Source organism: Diuraphis noxia, unplaced genomic scaffold (assembly GCF_037042655.1).
Source record: "Diuraphis noxia isolate RWA-SAM2 unplaced genomic scaffold, SU_Dnox_SAM2 contig0001, whole genome shotgun sequence".
NCBI classification, from domain to species: Eukaryota; Metazoa; Arthropoda; class Insecta; order Hemiptera; family Aphididae; genus Diuraphis; species Diuraphis noxia.
The window spans coordinates 62,925,593-62,945,706 of record NW_028301711.1 but is presented as its reverse complement, the minus strand read 5'-3'; the positions used below and the strand labels follow the sequence as shown (position 1 = coordinate 62,945,706).

The 20,114-nt window shown below is 28.6% G+C and overlaps 2 protein-coding genes across 2 annotated transcripts in view; both read right to left on the bottom strand.

Annotated features, from left to right (window-relative positions):
• Nucleotides 1-5,740: 5,740 nt before the first annotated feature.
• Nucleotides 5,741-20,114, bottom strand: part of LOC149061213 (uncharacterized) — a 60,691-nt gene continuing 46,317 nt past the window's right edge. Inside the window, exons 6-9 of the mRNA XM_089230879.1 lie at nucleotides 17,257-17,328; nucleotides 7,779-7,850; nucleotides 5,996-6,067; nucleotides 5,741-5,938 (exon numbers count right to left, since the gene is read on the bottom strand). Of these exons, the coding sequence (XP_089087005.1) occupies nucleotides 5,741-5,938; nucleotides 5,996-6,067; nucleotides 7,779-7,850; nucleotides 17,257-17,328 (414 nt within the window). The remainder of the gene's footprint in view (nucleotides 5,939-5,995; nucleotides 6,068-7,778; nucleotides 7,851-17,256; nucleotides 17,329-20,114) is intronic.
• LOC149061214 (uncharacterized) lies at nucleotides 11,882-14,263 on the bottom strand. The gene is made up of 7 exons (XM_089216024.1): nucleotides 13,268-14,263; nucleotides 13,109-13,177; nucleotides 12,951-13,016; nucleotides 12,777-12,845; nucleotides 12,619-12,684; nucleotides 12,442-12,514; nucleotides 11,882-12,310 (listed from the first exon to the last, which is right to left on the bottom strand). The coding sequence occupies exons 1-7, from the start codon at nucleotides 13,362-13,364 to the stop codon at nucleotides 12,058-12,060; spliced, it is 693 nt and encodes a 230-aa protein (XP_089072150.1). The 5' UTR covers nucleotides 13,365-14,263; the 3' UTR covers nucleotides 11,882-12,057.

Below are 20,114 nucleotides of genomic sequence, written 5' to 3'. Positions count from 1 at the left end.
TACAAGTAATTTTTTTTCGATTTTATACATTTTAATTTTTATACTATTATGAAATAATAATATACATTTATATAAAACGTATCATTATATTTCTTATAAAATTTAATTGTATATTTATGAATTTTAGTTTTAAAAAATGAATCATTTTAACAATTTTTCTTTTATTATATTATATTATATTACTATAATACATATTATAAATTTATAAAAATGTATATTGTATATTAATTTAAGTAAAAAAGAAAAAAGAACGGACATATATCTACAAGTATTTTTTTTTCAATTATATATCTTAACTTTTATAGTATTATGAAATATATAAGTTTATATAAAACGTATTATTATATTTCCTATAAAATGTAATTGTATACCTATTTATGAATTTTAGTTTAAAAAAATGAATCATTTTAACAATTTTTCTTTTATATATTATAACTAAAATACATATTATGCTTATAAAAATGTGTATATCAAAAACAGAAGTAATTTTTTATTAATATATATTGTATACCATTATAAAACACACATTTTATACATATTATTATATTTCTTAAGTATATTGTGTATTTATTAATTTAAAATTTAAAAAAAAAAAACGAAAAAGTCTTATAAAAATTTTCCTTTTATATATTATTACTATATAATAATAATACATATTATATTTATAAGCATTTATATTGTATTATAACCATTGTATATATAATGTATTACAACCATATATATTTTAGTCATTACATTTCTTAACATTTATATATATTATTATATTTTTTAACCAGAGCAATAAAAAGATTTTTTTAAAACATATTTATTATTAAATACCTAACCTACCTATAGCTATTTTCAGTTATTATAATGATATAATGAATTTATTATATTAAAAATATATTTAAATGGTGTTTCTAACGGAATAAAAATATTATAAAAACATCAAAATAGTACTTAAAAAATGTTTAATTGATTTGAAAAAAATGTTTTTATGATATTTTATTATCAAAATTACATTAGAAAAAAAATGTTTAAAAAATATTTAAAATTTGTTTTTTTAATATTGTATTTTAAATGAAAAGTTGGCCATTATAACATTTTATAAATATTTTTGAATGCAATTTAAAACATATTTTTAATCTTTTTTAAAACATTAAAAAAATATTTTTTTGTTACTTGGGGAACTACAAATTGTCCAGAGAGTTTCCACAGAACTTTTAACGCTCAATTCTATAGCGCACATCCACCAATATACTTTGTCATTGAGGCATTAAAAGAAATGCAGGCTGAAACCAACATAAAAATATCCACTGTAAAAAATAATATATCCAAAGCTATTTCAACTAAAGATGTCCAAAAAATTGACCATGTAATAAAACTATATGACCAATTTAAAATAGATGGTAATGTATTAAATTTTTTATCAGGGATTGGTTATCAATACCAAGGTTTTAATTTATAACTTATGATTTGTATTTATTTGACTTAATGTTTTTTTAAATTATATTATTATTATTTAAATTTTTTATCAGGGACTGCTTATTGATAAGAACCAACGTTTTTAATTTATAACTTATATTTGTTGTATTTATTGACTATAATAATAGTTTTTAAATTATATTATATTAAGTAGTAAGTACATGTTGGCTACGTTGCTCTCATTTTCATACGCAATCGTAATATTTTAAGGTATAGGTAGAGAAATCGTACGCAATAGTACAAACGTACGCAATCGTTCTACTAAAAGGGAAAAACGTACGCAATCGTATATCACCGGTTTCTGTGACGATCAGGGGGTGTGACCATTTGCTAATCGTATTTGCATACATTATGCTGTATACAAATATTGCGTGTGTGTGTGAAAGCCAACTTTATCCCGTGGGTCCAAGTCCGCCGATCTACGACTATACCTGCCGTTGCGACGAACGCACACACGCTCCCCTCTCACATCTCCATGGTCTGGGCCACACCGACTAATTATGTACAATATAGGGATATCGGTCGATTAAGTTACGTCTCCATATGCTCTCGCTCTGTCTCCCTCCTCCTACTGTCTCTGTCGCCCATCGTCTGTTTCGTGCGTTTGTGGCCGACTAAGCCGTCGGACGACAGTTTTTACCCGTATGCCCGAACATCACCATGTTGGAGGAGTAGAGCGTCGCGATCGCCGGAGTGCCATCGGCCGGCACATATATATCATGGAGCATAGTGGTAACGTACCCAAATTTGTATATATTATTGTCTAGTAGACACCGTGGCCGGTATGCCTATCCATTATAGTATTATTTATTATTGCTCTATTGGCAAGTATATTATTCTTTATTATTGTCCTATTGGCAAGTCTGTATTATTATTTATTATTGCCCTATTGGCAAGTATATTATTATTTATTATTGCCCTATTGGCAAGTATATTATTATTTATTATTGCCCTATTGGCGGGTTCTTTCTGTTATTCTTGCGGTGTGTTATTTACTTATTTCTGTCCGAGTTTTATGCCAATGGCTTTCTCGGCGCCCACCTTCAAACAATATCTTATTGCTATCTAACTTGAACAGTGTGTTATATTTTTTTATTATTATTCTTATTATTCGTTTCCTCGTTCCTGGTACGAAGTGTGAAACAAAAATCCCCGACGCTGTTGAATGACGTGATGAGCAATATGACTCGAGTCGTCACATAGTAATTAAAAAATTTTAAAAATACGTAGGCACAATTTTTTTTATTAGCATTTGAAGTTTAAATATTGCTTAAATACGTAAAAATTACAAAAATTCGCAAATTATTTTAAGCTAGAAATTTGTACAAAATTTTCTTTTTAAATCAAAGATTTGAACATCTTTAATTATCTATAATATATCCTAGACTGACAAATCACCTCCGTTCAGAATCGTTTTTCGTATACCCTACAATGATACCTATCATTGCATTCAAATCTAACCTACCCTAGTCAGAGGTCCACCCCTCCACCTAATGTACAGCAGAGCGACATCCACTTGTCCGCTTTTTTTATTGGTAAGTATTATATTTTTCTATTAAATTTATATTTTCCATTTAACTTTTTTCTTGATCTATTTCAATCATTTATTTATTTTACTTACTTATTTTTAAAAATGCAGGTTCATTTATTGCTATTATGGGCCGTATATATAATCGATTCTTAAGAAGAAGTAGTACTCGAGCTTAAGAAAATGAAAAGTACGACTTATTCAGAAGATTTTAAAAAGACTGGTCTTGACCATGATTAAGAAATTCTTTTAATAATAATGATTTTGTATACGAGGTACGTTCATGATTTTTTTTTGTTTTTGATCATATCACATTGATTAGTTTTATAAAAATTGAAAATATGGATATAATACACTTTTTAGAGTTAGTTAATTTTTACAACCGTGCTAAAGAAAATAATGAACGTGTTCCTAAACGATATATTAGAGACATGCAAAATCCAATTGATTTTTATGACGATAAAGAATTTTTTAACAGATTCAGGTATTTCGTGGTCTCAAATCAGCATCACTACGAAAAAAATGTTTAGACCGGCTGGGTCTTAGGTGGTCAAGATGGACAGCCTCATTGACAAGGCTCTCTGGTCAGTGTGTTCCTAAAGTTCTAGGGACAGTTGAATTTGATGTACGACCTCGTTATGATCCAGTTCCGGTTATAATAGTCAAGGCGTGGGGTTTACCTAGCATAACGGCAAATATACCCAATCAACAGTTAGCCGTCAGCATAAAGGAAAATTGTTCTCATATGACGCTTGCAGATCCCTACTTTGATTCTCCAGCTCCGGTAGAATTGTTGTTAGATGCTGACGTTATTTTACAAATGTGGATTGGTGATCAATACTCTCTTGGTCATGGACTGCCTTCCGCGTTTAGCTCCGTGTTTGGATGGGTGCTAATCGGTCCAGTTCTGCAAAACGCTAGTTCCAGCGCTCATTGCATGTTATAAACTTTCGGTCCGTCGGATATTTTTTCAGATTGTGGCACCAATTTTGTAGCAACTTCGACTACTCTTTTCAGATTTGAAGACCCAGGACCGTTTAAATGCACACCTTCCTTGCAGTTGGCATTTCGACCTCCCTAGTGGTATTCGGACAAAATCCCGCCGGACGAAATACCACCCATATGAAATCCCACCGGGTAAAATCCCGCAAAAAAACGTATTGTACGTAAATTCATTAAAATGTAATTCGTTAAACTGTTTCAAAAGTTGTCTACTGGTGATCTGTATTGGTTATTGTTGTTATTTATAAAAGTATATTATAATATATACGCGGAACTGGTAATAATTAGGAAATCCGTATACGGTATAGCCATTAGCCTTATAGGTATATATATATACGCAATTAACTGTCGTGCGTGAACGATCTATTAATTGTACTTTATCTCCGAATTTACGATATTAGTATATGACATTCGTAACATCAAATTAATATATCAGTATACAGTACAAACACACACGCATTTCACGTCGAACGTGTCTCTCGTCATAAGTTTTAAGTTTTAATGTGGAATTTGTAAAAAGTGCTAAAGGTAATAATTTATTACTGTATAGAGGTTTCCTATACGCTAGAGAAAAACTACCAACAATTTAATGAACTTTTTGTGGTATTTCGTCCGAGCGGGATGCCGTCCGACGGGATTTTGTCCGAACGCGATTTAGGCGGCGAGATTTCGTCCGACAGAATATTGCTGGCAGGATTTTGTCCTAGACTCCTCCCTAATGTACCGCATTTCGGAGGTCTCTGGGAAGCGGTGGTGAAGTCAATGAAAAGGATGTTGGTTCGTGTAGTAGGAGTTCATACCCTAACGTACGAGGAGTTTAGCACTGTAGTCTGTCGAATTGAATCAGTGTTGAATTCGAGACCATTGTCACCGTTGTTTTTTTTTAAACCTGGAGATTTAGAAAGCTTGACCTCTGGTCATTTTTTGATAGGTCAACCACTAATGTGTGTTCCAGAGTCGAACGTTTTAGACACTCCCAGTCGTTCAGTTTCACGTTAGAAGCTCCTCCATCAGTGTCATCAAGCGTTCTGAAAACGGTCATCGTCTGAATATCTTAACAGCCTACATTTACGTTCGAAATGGGCCTCCTAACCTTCTGAAGTTTCCACCCAAACTCATGACAATTTTAATGGAGGGAAAGAATTAAATATTATATTTATGAACTTCATTAGTCGTTACATTTTTTGATATTTAAACTAATAAGAACATTAGGTGATTTATAATTATTCCATTTATTTTTTTCATATATAAAACTAAAGTGTACATATCGAATTATTTGAATAATATGTTGGTAAGTTAAAAAAAAGAAGCACCATCACGTAAAAAATAAAAATAATAATTTTATAGCTTTTTAGATAACTATATCTGAACCCATGCACTTCGTAGCCCATTAAAAATCCTACCTCTTATATGTCTCAAACTGTGTGTTAAATTTGTTGTCTTTGATTATGCTAGCAGTATATTTTTATACATACGTATAGATAGAAAACTGTTGAAATATACAAAGTTATAATCTTACCATGATATTCAATTTGGTTAATTACTATGTAATTTTATTCATTTTATCGAGAAAAGTTTGACAATTCAAATATTCAATTGAATGATATTTGGGTGTATCACTTTTTAACTTAGCCTATCTTCTGCACATAGGTCTAATATATCTTTGTACCAAAATGTCGTTGCAATCTGTCCAGCCGTTTAGGAATGTAAAGGAAAAACAAACAGACAAATAAACAAAAATCCATTTTATATATATAGATAACTTAATGTATTCTGCCTTTTAATATTTAAACTAGCTTTACGTATTGCTAATAAAAGTTTATATCCAGCTACTTCTTTCAATCGTTTTTCACAGAGCAACTGTTTTTTAATTATTTCCATTTCAGCTAACTCATCTTTTAGCTTTATGTTCTCTTCCCAACACTCCACGTCACTGACTTCTGACTATAAATTGTTATTAAATTATAATCTAAGTTTTAAATCATCTCGTGATTATCTTACTTTGCTTGTCGATTGGATTTCGAGTTTATCAGCCGAAAAATCTACTATCAAATTATGATTTGCAATTTGCGACTAAAATACAATTAAAAAATATCTAGAACTCACAGTTTATATTAATAAAATAGGTTAGAATATTATATACTAGGTGCTTTTGAAAACTACTTGGAATTTTAAATTTTGCACTCCCTAACAAACAAAATAAATTTGCTTTCCAATCGGAAAAGCTACTGAAGTTGAAAATTGAAGCATTTTTTGGATAACTTATCATTTATTCATACACAAATCAAATAGGTAAATAAATAAATAAACACACATCATTGTAAAATCAATACATTCATCACTCCACTCAGAACCTAACATAAAAATTTTGACGTGGTTATACTTAAGACGTTTTACCAAAAAGAATGCTCTTATGCATGGTAGTTTTGTTTTCAAATTTATAACATGAATTATGTAAGACTGTAAACTGTATAGTCATGGGTGTCCTAGGACATTTTTCTAGGGAGGGCCATATAAAAACAAGAACATTTTTTTATACATTTTATGCTTACATTAATTAAAAGTAATATATGATTAGCAAATTGGCACGTCACAGATAATGGTTTGGGAAACAAAACTAAAATTCTAAAGCGTATTGCTCCGTCTTGCCACCTTGGGAACTCTCCCGCGTGTAGTGTATTTCTGACATCTGTAGTTCATCTATTCATATTTCGAATTTCAAACAGTTAACGGCAATAAAAATAAATAAAAATAATAAAACAGATAATGGAAAAATGTTTAGAATTCAATACAGATGTACACTTACTATTTGTCGACTATCGACAAGCTTTTGTTAACCTAAATAGATCAGCAATGAACATAGCACTAGCGAAAAATGGTGCTCTTGATAAAATATTTTTATTTTTGTATTTGGTCAATGAAACGACCTCTTGGTATTCATCAATGCTAATCTCAAGTGAGTAGAAGGGAGATCATATGATCTATTTATCTATGTATATATCACTATATGCATGATACTACCCCCCTTATCCAAGAGGAGACATGTACGGTCTTCACTCCCAGTGGGTCTTAGTTGGAAACCAGATGATACAATCGGACGACAGCGTGGAGATTTGGTGATCGCGTAAAACTACACAAATTTTGTTTTTGCACTTTGCTATAAGTCAAACCGATGACTGTGTGAGTTGTAGTCAACTGCGTGACCACTGCGCACTCCGACCCCTATAAAATAATAAAACTTAAAACTATGACCCTATAAAATGTAACGGCAAAAGTCAAAATAGGAGAATCAACGAGCGACTCATTTAACATAGATTTAGGAGTTAGACAAGGTGACGCCTTATCAGTAACACTGTACAATATTGTTTTTCATAAGGTTGTAAAAGATACGATTGAAACAGTAAGTATTATAAACAAGTCATGCAAAATCTGCGCCTATGCAGATGATCTAGTAATAATGGCAAGAAACTAGAAAGCCTTCCATGGATATTGATTATAAAGGACAAATAATGGGTTTAAAAACCAATGAAGAAAAAACTGAAAATACTGATTACAAAAATTAGATATTTTTCAAATATAGGAATCATGGTCAATGGGCAATACTATCTATAACTATATTCGTTTACAATGATTTATCAATAAATTCTAATTCAACATATGAATTATTACATTGACCTACTCTAACAATTTTTACTCAACTCCTATTATTCAACAGAGTAGCACATGTACTTAATGTTTCCCCCTTTTAAATTAAAATGTTTAATCAACACATGATTTTTCTTACCTTGCAGGTTGGTGGGTCTTCCTTGTTATCTACCGCCAAATCTTTTACTGAATTGCAATCGGCTGTTTTTGACTAATATACAATTAGGAATTATTTAAGACTCATAGTTAAGGATTCAAAAGGTAAATACTTTATACATATAGTACCTAATGATTAGATAAGATTTAATTTACAAAGCGATAGAATCGTAGGTATTGTTATATAAATATTAGGGTGTTCCTTAGCCATATGAGAAAAAAAAATGATGATATATTTTTGGTCTCATTCCCTAAATCGGAGTGTTTACATGTTAAATTGAAAAGCAAGAAATTTCAATTCAAATAAAGTTAACCCGTGCCGACTTGAAATTGATGTTTGTGCTTATCACATTTCTAAATAATTCTGGGCATTTTTGGTATCTCTGTAAATATTTTGTAAAACGTTACGAAAATCGTAATTTTTCACACTATATTTTTTAATTAAATTAAATTTCCAATATATTTTATAATTTAAAATTTTTGATAAATATATTTTTAATTGGATCTCAAATTACATACATTAATGTGTTAAAACTTCCATCCAACGGGCAAGTTCTTTATTTTTGTATAATATGAGAACCGTTAATCTTACTACTAGGGAAAGTGCGGCATTAGCTGTACGATAGTGTTGCATTTTTTTGGAAAAAGCCAAGATTCCTATTTGAACTATTTGTCATTGCATAAATAAATAAATAAATTAACGAATAGCGTAATCTCTAGAAAAATTGTCATTAAGTTGGTGAATTTTATCAATTAAAAGAAAATGATTAAAAAAAAACTTTAATTTGTTATTTGATATTGCTCATTCTGATGGGTTGAAATTAATTAACATTAAAGGTGATAAACAGCTTCTAATAAACCAGTGTTTAACTAGGCGTCCTAGTTATCTCGATTGTATAAATATTAAATAAAAGAAAATATTCACATTCAACGAAAGTTGAATAAATCGAAAAGAAAAGAAATGTATAACACAAATTGTGTTTTGATTTCGAGATTAATTCAATTGAGCAAACTTTAGAAACTGATTGTCTAGAGAGTAGCGATATATATTGGAATTAGAGACCAGCGCTAATTCTTTAAAGTTAATAGAACCACCAACTAAAAACAAGAGATGCCGGGGAAAAATAAATTGCATAACACCAAAACTAGCCAAAAGATAGATGTCAATTAAGTATTTGATATTTTGTATATGTTCTTCAGGCTACTTTAGAAGCTTTAAATTGAAGTATAGATGATTACGTAATAATAAACTAGACGTCTATATACAGAGCTCGAGTAACCATATCGTAGCAAACGTGGTGAATTTATAAAATTACAATTTAAAAAATCTCCACCTAATTAAGTAGTCGTACATTGCGACGGAAAAATTTTATCGGATACTACAACTAGAAATGTAACTGTTGAACGACTTCCAATAGTGATAACTGGCAAAAATATAGAACAAATTTTAAGAGTACCAATACTTGGGCGAGCAACATGCGAAGGACAAGCTGCAGACGTGTGTAATGTATTACGAGATCGGGGACTATGTAATATAGTACAAGCTTTGTGTTGTGACCATTGACCTATTATAAATGGACTGAGCGTTTCGTATCTTTCATGTGTAATAATCTTGGGCATAGAATGAGATAGAGCTAGTACTCCTTTTTGGAAGAAAAGAAAAGTTATTTCTTTTGTTCCATGAAAAAATACAACTTGTTTATCTTCTTAAATTGTTTTTTTTTTCACAAATCGTCTGATAATTAAAGTTTACAATTACAACAATACAACTTTCGAAGTACAAAATATATATGTATATAATATTATAATAATGTATTAAACTATTAAAGTAATGAATGTTTAGATATTATTATTTATTTTATTTAATTTTTGAAATATGTTATTGGTGTTTAAAATGTATAATTTTTGTAAACGCTGAACGAATTCTTTGCTGAGGTTGTGATTGATTTTTATTATAATGATGAATACGAATTTTGAAGTAGTACAAAAGAATATTTTTTATCAGCTGAAGTAAGTGGTTGTGAAGAGGAGACTGGTTTAATATGTGGTTATTTAAAGTTTGGAATAGTTTGTTTATTTCTATTGTTGATGTGGTTTTGACAACTAAAGTGTTTATTGGGTTGCTTTTTTGTTTTATTAAAACAGTATTACTTTTAAAAACTCTTTCGGCTTTGATACATATATCTGTAACATCTTTTGATGGTTTTATTAGGTAACCTCTTGTTTTAATATCAATTAATGAACAGTTATTATTTGTAGATAGAACTGCAGCACATTCATTGCAATGTATAATTTTTTTCATCCTTCGTACAATTGCCCCTGCAATATATTCTAATACATCATGTGTTATTTGGTTATTAATGTTATCCACAATATTGTCATAGTAATCGTCTTCCATTTCAATGTCTTCTCCACATAATATATCTAAATAATCTTCTTGATTTTCTTTTTTTTTTGTACTAGAAACATGTAATATTGTTGTTGCGTCTTGAGGTAAACAATTTGCTCCAGATGAAGTCATTATTTCGGTATGTACCAATATTCTCTTCATTGCTGCTTCAACTTGGGTTGCTGTCGGGTTGTTATTAAATCCATTACGTGCTCGTATAGCAGAGAAAAGAATCTCTAAATGGTCCTGTGAAAGTTTATATGTTAATAAAAATTTGAGCTTTCCACTTACAACAAGTTCATCCAATAATTGTTTGACACTTGTTAAACATATTATCAATCCCATGAATCCAGTTTTTCTAGAACTCAGTAATATCGGTTTATGATCTTTATCTTTTAAGCTTTTTAAATATTGTATTGAATCAGATATAAACTTATGACAAAAGTCTATATCTTTTAAAAACAATGGTTTTTTATATGGTGACTTACTAAGAAAATTGCGTGCATTTAAAAAATCAAATATGTGATCTATTTGTCGGCAAAATGTAATGGTTGAATCACAATCTGTAAATGATATCATATTTAATACTTTCGAACAATATTGAAATGCATCAGCTACACTAGAGCTAAGAGTCTGAGCAGCGAGCGAGACTTTCATTTTTTCTTTATGATATAGTATATGTCGTTTTCGTATATTTGTCCCCAAATGTAAGCCAATGTTCTCTTGTATACTCACTAGCTCTTTGAAATACTGCCATTTAATAGGTATATCGTTTTCGTCATATAACAATTTATGGTCCCCTAACGTATTCCTACAGAGTTTTAACATATGTGCTGCATCTAACATTATAAATATTTTTTCTTTTGTAATTGGATGGTTAAAATAACTCTGTAGGTTTGGAAATTGTAAGTTTGCTCCTAATTCTCGAGCCATTGACATATTTGAGGCTGCTCCGTCAAATGTTAATGATTTTACCGTTACCCCAGTTTCATGTATAATTTTAAGGCACTGATTTACAAGATTTACTTTTTCAGAGGCTGTTAGTCCATTGATTAAAAAGTATGCTACAGGGACTTTCCAATTCGAATTTATGGCAACTAATAAAAATACTATAATATCTGATGCCATTGGTAACCCATCACTATCATTTTTAACACCAAAGTTAACATATCCAATATTTCTGTTATTATTAAAATGTACATCCTTTTTAATGCTCATTTCATCCATCATTAAACTGCATATTAATGTCTGTTTTGTTTCTGCCATAGAATCAACTTTAATTTTTACTGCATTTAATGCCTCATTTAAAAATCCAGCTTGACCATCAATAACTCCATACCATTTTCGTAGTGTACTTGGGTGAGGCAAACAATTATTAAATTGTTTTCGTACATAATTGTATGCTGATGCTGAATAATAATTAAGAGTGAGTGCAAATGATCTTAGTTCAGGAGATATAGTTTTACCAGTTTTAATATTTAATTGCTTAAGTACTATTTCTTGTTCAGCTATAGGCAACACCTCCTAAAAATGATTTATTAAATATTTGAATGGCAACATTAACCTTATTTAATAAATTAACACAACACAAACAAACAAATATAAATAAAACCATTTATTGTACAGATTAAACATTATAAGGTATAAAGTTAGTAAGATAGACACACAACTTAATATAAGATTATTATTTTGGCATTTTCAGAGGCTTTTTATAATATTTTAATTTTAAAGTGAATATTTTAAAATTGTAAATTGTTTGTACACCTTAAAATACTCCCAACTCGCTTAAAATTAAAATATAATAAAAAGCCTATGACATGTCTACACACACTTGTAAGATGGAGACAACACTTGCAGGTGCCACTTCCTCTTATTATTTATTTGTAGTTTTTACCTTAATTACAGAATGACAGTTGTCTGAAATATAATTTGTATTTTTAAGGTGATTGATTAGTTGTCTATAGTTTTTAATTTTATCTAAAAGTCTTTTATTCTTCTTCTTTGTTAAAAGAATTTCTCTTTTATACTTTTTAATTGTATTTTGTGACTCTGACCAATACCGTAATCGCTTTATTGGACTATTTAAATCCTGGACATTAAAATCACCAATAAAACATTTTCTTTTTCTAAAATAAAACAAATTATAATTTATTATAATCCTATAAAATATTTAACAAAGGTTGATGAATGAACAATTTCTCAATTTCGGATTTGGTTAAACGAGAATGAATTATATAAACATAAAATTATAACTTACCGAGTGGAACAGGGTTTCTTAATAATTGCAAAATCTTGTTTTACATCGGTTTTTAATGGTGATTTTGAATTATCTAATAAAATCATAAAAATTATTATTGAATATTTTTTGGAAAACTTTCCTACAAAATCTAGTAATCTACTAATCTACAAAATATACTGGAATGATTGTGCTTACTTTTCATCAACTGTAATGGATAACATTCCAACTCTTCTGCTAGATTCTTACTAGTATTTGGATCACCTAAAACATTATTAATTTATATCACAATATGAGTACAAATTAATGAAACTTCAAAATAAATTATCTTTTATTATTAATTTTGAAATACTAACAAGGAACTTGAGATGGAGAATTACTAATGTCCTCAACAATTGTAGAAGGCATCAATGTTTTAACCTCACCTATATGTATTATACCAAAAATATTAAAACCAAAAATTATGTGTCTATAAACAGATAGTAATTGATTAATAATAATTATTAATAATACTTATTGATTGTGCTTACTTTTCATCAACTGTAATGGATAACATTCCAACTCTTCTGCTAGATTCTTACTAGTATTTGGATCACCTAAAACATTATTAATTTATATCACAATATGAGTACAAAGTAATGAAACTTCAAAATAAATTATCTTTTATTATTAATTTTGAAATACTAACAAGGAACTTGAGATGGAAAATTACTACTGTCCTCAACAATTGTAGAAGGCATCAATGTTATAACCTCACCTATATGTATTATACCAAAAATATTGAAAACCAAAAATTATGTGTCTATAAACAGATACTAATTTTTCATGTTGTACTAAAATGACTTACTAAAAACAGACGGAACAGCAGTTTTTTTTAGTAGGTTGTTTAACTCATAGTCTGTTGATAAAAAATGACATTGACAAACATAATGTGACTTCTTCATTATATATGTCGGTTGAAAGTTTTGGATTGATTTAATCCACAGTGTTTGACGATTTTGATCAAGCGGAAATCTAAATAAAAATAAAAGGGCTAGAATTAAATTTTATTTGAGTATAATACTTACTTGTGAAACTTAAGTTTGGATCCTTTATGTCCTTTAGACTCGCAGAAAGGAATGCTGCAACTCCAAACCATTGTAATAATCGTCAGCAATTAGAATTATACAATTCACTATATTTCTTTGAAAAATGTCGAATTAAAACCTTGAAAATTGAAAAGTTGTAAATTTTACCGGCTTTGTTATCACTGTATATAATACCTATCTATGATTATCACTGTTATTAAGTGCTCTTTATCATACGTTTCAGCATGGAAGAAAATTTATTATAAGAATATTTTCTTCCAAAAAGGAGTACATCTTTTATCTCATTCTAGGCCGCGGTTTCTCTTTCTACGCTCAGTCCATTTATAATAGGTCAATGGTTGTGACACAACTGCGTCCAATACAGGTCGTATGTTTTAGGATACGTCATGTTTGCGAATTTTTAATTAAATAATATTTAAAGATATTTTTGATTAGACTTTTTGGATACACTGTGTTACCTTTAGTACTTTAGTTTGAAAAGAGAAAAAAATTGGTATCACTGTATTAACACATTATCTAATATTTAGGTTTCAGTCATCTGTTTTTTTGATGTTACCAGATAGCGTGTCGGCGTTTTTCGTTTTATGTTTTTAGACGAGATTAGTACGTTATTGATTATATTTTTTTTTTGTAACGTTTTTAATAACGTATTGGTAAGTAGTATTGCAACATGTATTCATAATATTATATAGTTAAATAATGTTTATGTATTACATAAGTGTTCAAAGTTTATGTATCTTATAAGATACATCGCCATGAACTGCACATTTCATTAATGTTACTAATTGTATCCTATAAGATACATTGCCAATAAATAAACATGTTATTATTACTTATAACTATACATATCAAGTTTCCAGAGTACATGGTAAATTTGAATTTGAATTTTAAATTTATTTATTGTTATTAATTTTACAAAAATATTTATAATATTAAGTTGAAACCGAAAGGATGAACTGAATAATTTTTAAACACAATAAAAAGTTCCTATAGTGGTCTCAATCAACCGTTATTAATTATTAATTGAACCAATGAAAATATTTCAAATCTATTTTAAATAATAAAATAAGAAATAGATTATTTATAGTACTGATTAAGATCAGAAAAACAATATATCTAAATTTAGAATAATTAAATTAGAAAAATCAAATTGAAATATTGATTTATTCGCTATATATGTTATGTATATATGTAAATAATAACCTTATCTTGGCAATGTATCCTTAAAGATACAGGAACTACAATATCGGTTTCTGGCAATGTATCTTCTAAGATACAATTGATAACTTTGAACTTTCAAGTCCAACATTTTTTTTGAAAACAATTTTGAATTCAGCGGCCATAAATTAGTTTAAAAATATCTAGTTTCAAATTTTCATTCTAATATTTTGATGCTTGCCAAGTTAAGGATTTTAAATGGAGCATGTATTTAGATTTTAAAAAAGTTGGGTACAGATTTACTATATCTTCCATGTAGATATATTTATGAGCTGCTTTTAAGAACCGTTTTTTAAATTAAAATACCTCATGTTACTACAAACCCAAGTATTCCATTATTTAAAAATTTTCAAAAACAATATTACAAAATACATATTAATAAATATAATAGTGGGATTGTAGATCAAGAATGTGGTGCTATTTTAGAAAATGTGAAGGAAGATATTTTCAATTTTGTCAAAAATAAACTAAAAATTAAACACTCGTGGAGATAACCATGATGTTTTTAAATTAAGTACTAATGTTTCTTGGTGGTGATATGGAAGACAATATAAAAATTCATCCTTCCGGTGCTATACATCGAGCTCGGTGGATGGCACAGGGAATTTATTGCTTGAAAATATTTTTGTTTAGAAATCATTATAATATGAGTCTGTTAAAAGGGCGATTGAAGAGATTTTTTTTTAAATTATTATATTTTATGTCAAAGCTTGGTTTACTTGCCCATTGCCAACAAAAGCTTCCAAGCAAGGCTTAAATTTATAAAAGATTTAAAATCATTTGAAACAGTTGATATTTAAAGTATTGTGACGGTCAACTCTCCACGAACGAGCATGTTACCAAAGTGATGGCGCGACACCCAAAGCTACATTCAGGTCGATCGAGCGGTGCCGTCTCCCGGCCCCGCAGACTGGCCACCATTCTCGTTGTAGTGGTTTACCTAACCTCGTCCGTACTCCGAACATTTGATATCTTTCGTTTATGATTTTAAAACCTTTGTTTTGTTTGACTTAGTTAAATTTTTATGTATACTCTCGTTAATAATCTACTCGAATTGGTTTTCTTTAATTCAGCCTATAAGTTTACCTCTATAGTAGCTAAAGAATCGATTAAAAAAATATTTCATAATTGATGGTACTTAACCAAGAAACTGCAGCATTATCTTCTTTTGATGAATCTATACCACTTGGACAAGTGTCAGATACTAAAAGCTTTGAAAAAAAAAACCATCCAAAAACCTGACCAAACGATTCTACGGTATTCAACCAAACCAAATAGATAATACATTTTTAGGTAGGTAATTAAAACATCTAGTTTACTGAACAGATTTTAGAAATTAAAAATTTATATAAAACAATAAACAATCAACTTACCATTTTTCCAGAGAAAAATATTAATGCATTTTTATCACAGCGTAGCTTGAAACTATTTTCACGATTCAAAATTGTCGATGGGCTTTTAAAAAACGATCCAACATCTTGGAAATCAAATACAAATTTCATGAACGCAAAAATATAATAAATTCATTAACAATAATCAATGACACTGCAGAAAGAGCAGTGAAATTTATAGACGATTTTAATGCATCATTAACATTAGATGAAGAGCAAAAACAGTATGTCTTGCTATGTGTACAAAAACATCGAAAACCTGCCCCAATTGTAAAAAAAGAACACTTCAACAACAACACGATGTATAATTAAAATTATGGTGCCTATATCAATAATTTATATAATTTATCTTATCTTTTATCAATTTAACCCAATATTGTAAGTTTTTTTTACTATTATCAAAAATATATTTAATTTCAATCTATACAAAATTTCTGTACACTAATTAATTTTTATAACAGATAATAACATGGCGAGACTTACAATTAAAGGAGGGTATTCAGTAGTGTCACCTGAGTAATATTATATTGTAAGTTATGTTTATTATTATTAAACCTACAGTAAAATAATAAAAGGTAAATATGATATTTGCGGAGAAATCGTAAATTTTAAGATTAAAGCTCATGCATCTTATAAATAAAAAGATTTATTAAAAAATGGTAAATTATAAAATAAATTGTAAATTTAATCTACTTAAAACAAAAATTGTGAAAACAGTTAACGAAATATTTACGGAAATACCAAAAACCTCTAGAATTATTTAAAAATGTGATAATCTCAAACTTCAATTTCAAATCGACAAGGGTTAACTTTATTTGATTGATCTAAAATCTAAAATTTCTTACAGTTCATTTTTATATGTATACACACCGATTAAGGGGGTGAGACCAAAAATATTTTGAATTTGAAAATTAAGGAACACCCTATATATGTGTGTGTGTGTGTGTGTGTGTGTGTGTGTGTGTGTGTGTGTGTGTGTGTGTGTATTTTATTTATTATTGTACATTTTCTTCAACGTATATGCATTTTTATTACCTTTATTTATACGTTTAAACGTACATGCTGCTTTTAGGGCAAATATAAAGACGCAAAAATGGATATTTTAATTCAAATTTATAATCAACACACAATTTTCTTACTTTACAAATTTGTTGGTTTTCGTGTTCATTCACTATCAATTTTTCTTTCAAATTGCAATCTACAGGTTGTAACTAAAATACAATTTAGAAATAATTAAAACCCACAGTTTATATTATTATAATGGATGTAGAATATAAATATTATATACTTATGTAGATAATTCCAAGAATAAATGTTATAGATTCTTAAGGACATAAGGTAGGTAGGTAAATCATTTTAATCATAAAAGTTTATATTATCTAACTTATAAGGCGTTAAAATCATAGGTAAATATATATTTATGACTTATGTAAATTGTTTTAACGTACCTATATGCATTTTAAAACAATGACTTATAGTTTCAATATTTTTTTATAGGTACCTATATAGCAGAGGTAGCCAACTTGTAGCTTGCGAGTCACATGCTGCTCGCGTCTTATTCATAGATATTATACGAATGGATAGGACATCGGTGTTATTAACTGAGAATAAAGTGAAAACATTTTTGAGGTTATAAAGGTCTCTTTATTATTGATAACTGTTGCAAACAGTTAGCTATCAGAAGAGGAGAAGAAGTTATTATTTAATACTTATACTAATAAGAATTAGACAATTTTAAAACAATATAAATCCATAATATAGTGTAAAATGTAAAATATATAGTTTTTCAAATTTATATCAAAGATAACATTACAATCTTAAATTATCAATTTTTGTAACCTAACCTCAAAAATAACTTTTTTAGTTTATCTCTCTCGTAGATACTGAACTTTCTACCTTCCTCAAAAAATACCGCAACCTCTTCAGTATACACATATTCTATCCATTCTCATAATATCTATTTTCTTGTTACAAAAAAACCAATATTTACGTATTAACGAAAAACTATGATTAAATTATGAAAATTATAAAATGTATTTATAAACATTTTCTCCTAGATTGTATTGAGTTGGTGCCTAAAATAACTAATACTACACGCTAGGTTTTCGAAATACTTAAGTTATAGATTCATCATGTAAATATTTTATAATTATCGTACAAATGTAATTTATAACACTATGTATAATTAACAAAATTTTATTTTTACCATGATTTATTAAAGTCAATTGTTTAAACATTTACCTATGCACAATTCACGTCGAAACAATAGATACCTACATACAATACCTAACCTAACCTACATGTCTACTATTTTTAGTGAATTTTGAGTTAGCTGAATATACTCGTATTACCCATTTTTTTTTTGTGAGAAAACGTGTAATGATGTCTATTTGTTCAATAATTATTCACTTAAAGAATAATTAATAAATAAATAATTATAAATTTACCAATCTGATTTAACTTACAGAAAAATCAATTGGTTTATCTTCAACTGTTTTCTTATAGGAACTGAACACAATAGATAGAACTTTTTTTAAAGCTGTATACATGTATTTAAAGTAATTGCTTGATTTGTCTTGATCCAACAATTTTACATCCAATAACTAAAGCAAAACTCAAAATACTATTAATCTGCTTCAAAGTTCATATTTATTTAATAATAATGTTTATTGGGTTGCTATATGTACTGACGTCCCGTTTAGATACATATATACAGGGTGATTCTTTTATCAAACAACACTCATTATTTCAAAAACTATTGACTTTTTTCAATTTATTAATAGTTTCAATTTTAGATCCATCTTGTTCTAGAACTATATATTTTTTTAATATTTTCACCCTTATATTTATCAGGTAAACCATTATCAACTTTTGATTTTCAAATAACAACCTATACTTAAAATTTCATAAACTAAAAAGGCTATTTTTCAACGAATTTTCACGTTTAAATTTTCATTTATCGTTAATCCGTTTACAAGATATAGCCTCTCAAAGTTGGGTGGTGTTTGTGTGTTATAGGTGTATTTTAGGTGGTATTTACACACAAACACCATATGAGTGTTGTTTGATAAAATAATCACCCTGTATATATATATGTCGTAGGCCATATTGGAAATTAGTTTCTTTGCAAAAAGACTAGGCTCTTTGCAATGGGGTAGCTCGTTTGCGAATTACTTATTATTTTTCCAAACAGCCTGCTGTTTTTTTAGACTCATTGCATACAGACCAACAGCAGTTAGGCCTTTTAAGAACTACAATCATAATAACCATTTAAATTATATTATTTTAAGGGTTATTATAATAATAACACAATACATTATAATATGTAACATGTAAACTGAATAATTATATACGGTAGTTTATAACTTATTATACTTATTACTTATTAATTTATTACTTGTACAGTTGTTGACATTAAAACCGTCTATTTTGAGAATTTAGATACGGATTAACGACGTATACCTAATAATTGAAGGAATCTACAAGATAATGACTAATCAGTAGATTAAATTATACATTTTCACTGTACCTATTTTTGTCGATATACTGTAGGTAGGTACATACTACAGTAAGTAACATAATGGTATACTCTACAGTACTATACGTTAGTAAACCGAGTATATTTCATCGAGTACGTTAATACCTACTTATGAGTGCATAATATGGAAAATAAAATGAACGCAATTACACAACCATAGACAATAGCTACGATATCTGATGCTGTTTCTGAAATAGCAGCTTATAAAATATCAGGAATCAAAAAAAATAGTATTATAGATTGATTAAAAAATTTGATGTTACAGAAGTGGGTGATTCAAAATATTTGGAAAAAAAAGAAAAAATCATGAGGAGCCAATTGTTCAATTAGTAGCACGTGATAATTTTTTTGAAATTTAAAATACGATTCACAAAAATATTGGACACGGAAGTCGTGATAAAATTATATATGCTCTAAAACAGGGGTCATCAAATGGCGGCCTGCGGCTAATGCGTTTTA

Bases quoted from the DNA above. Each gene is read 5' to 3' on its own strand.
- LOC149061214 (XM_089216024.1), bottom strand. From the start codon at position 13,364: ATGAAGAAGTCACATTATGTTTGTCAATGTCATTTTTTATCAACAGAC. The intron at 13,178-13,267 runs GTAAGTCATTTT...TAATACATATAG, and splicing joins TGCTGTTCCGTCTGTTTTTA to GTGAGGTTATAACATTGATG. The intron at 12,846-12,950 runs GTAAGCACAATC...TAATACATATAG, and splicing joins TCCATTACAGTTGATGAAAA to GTGAGGTTAAAACATTGATG.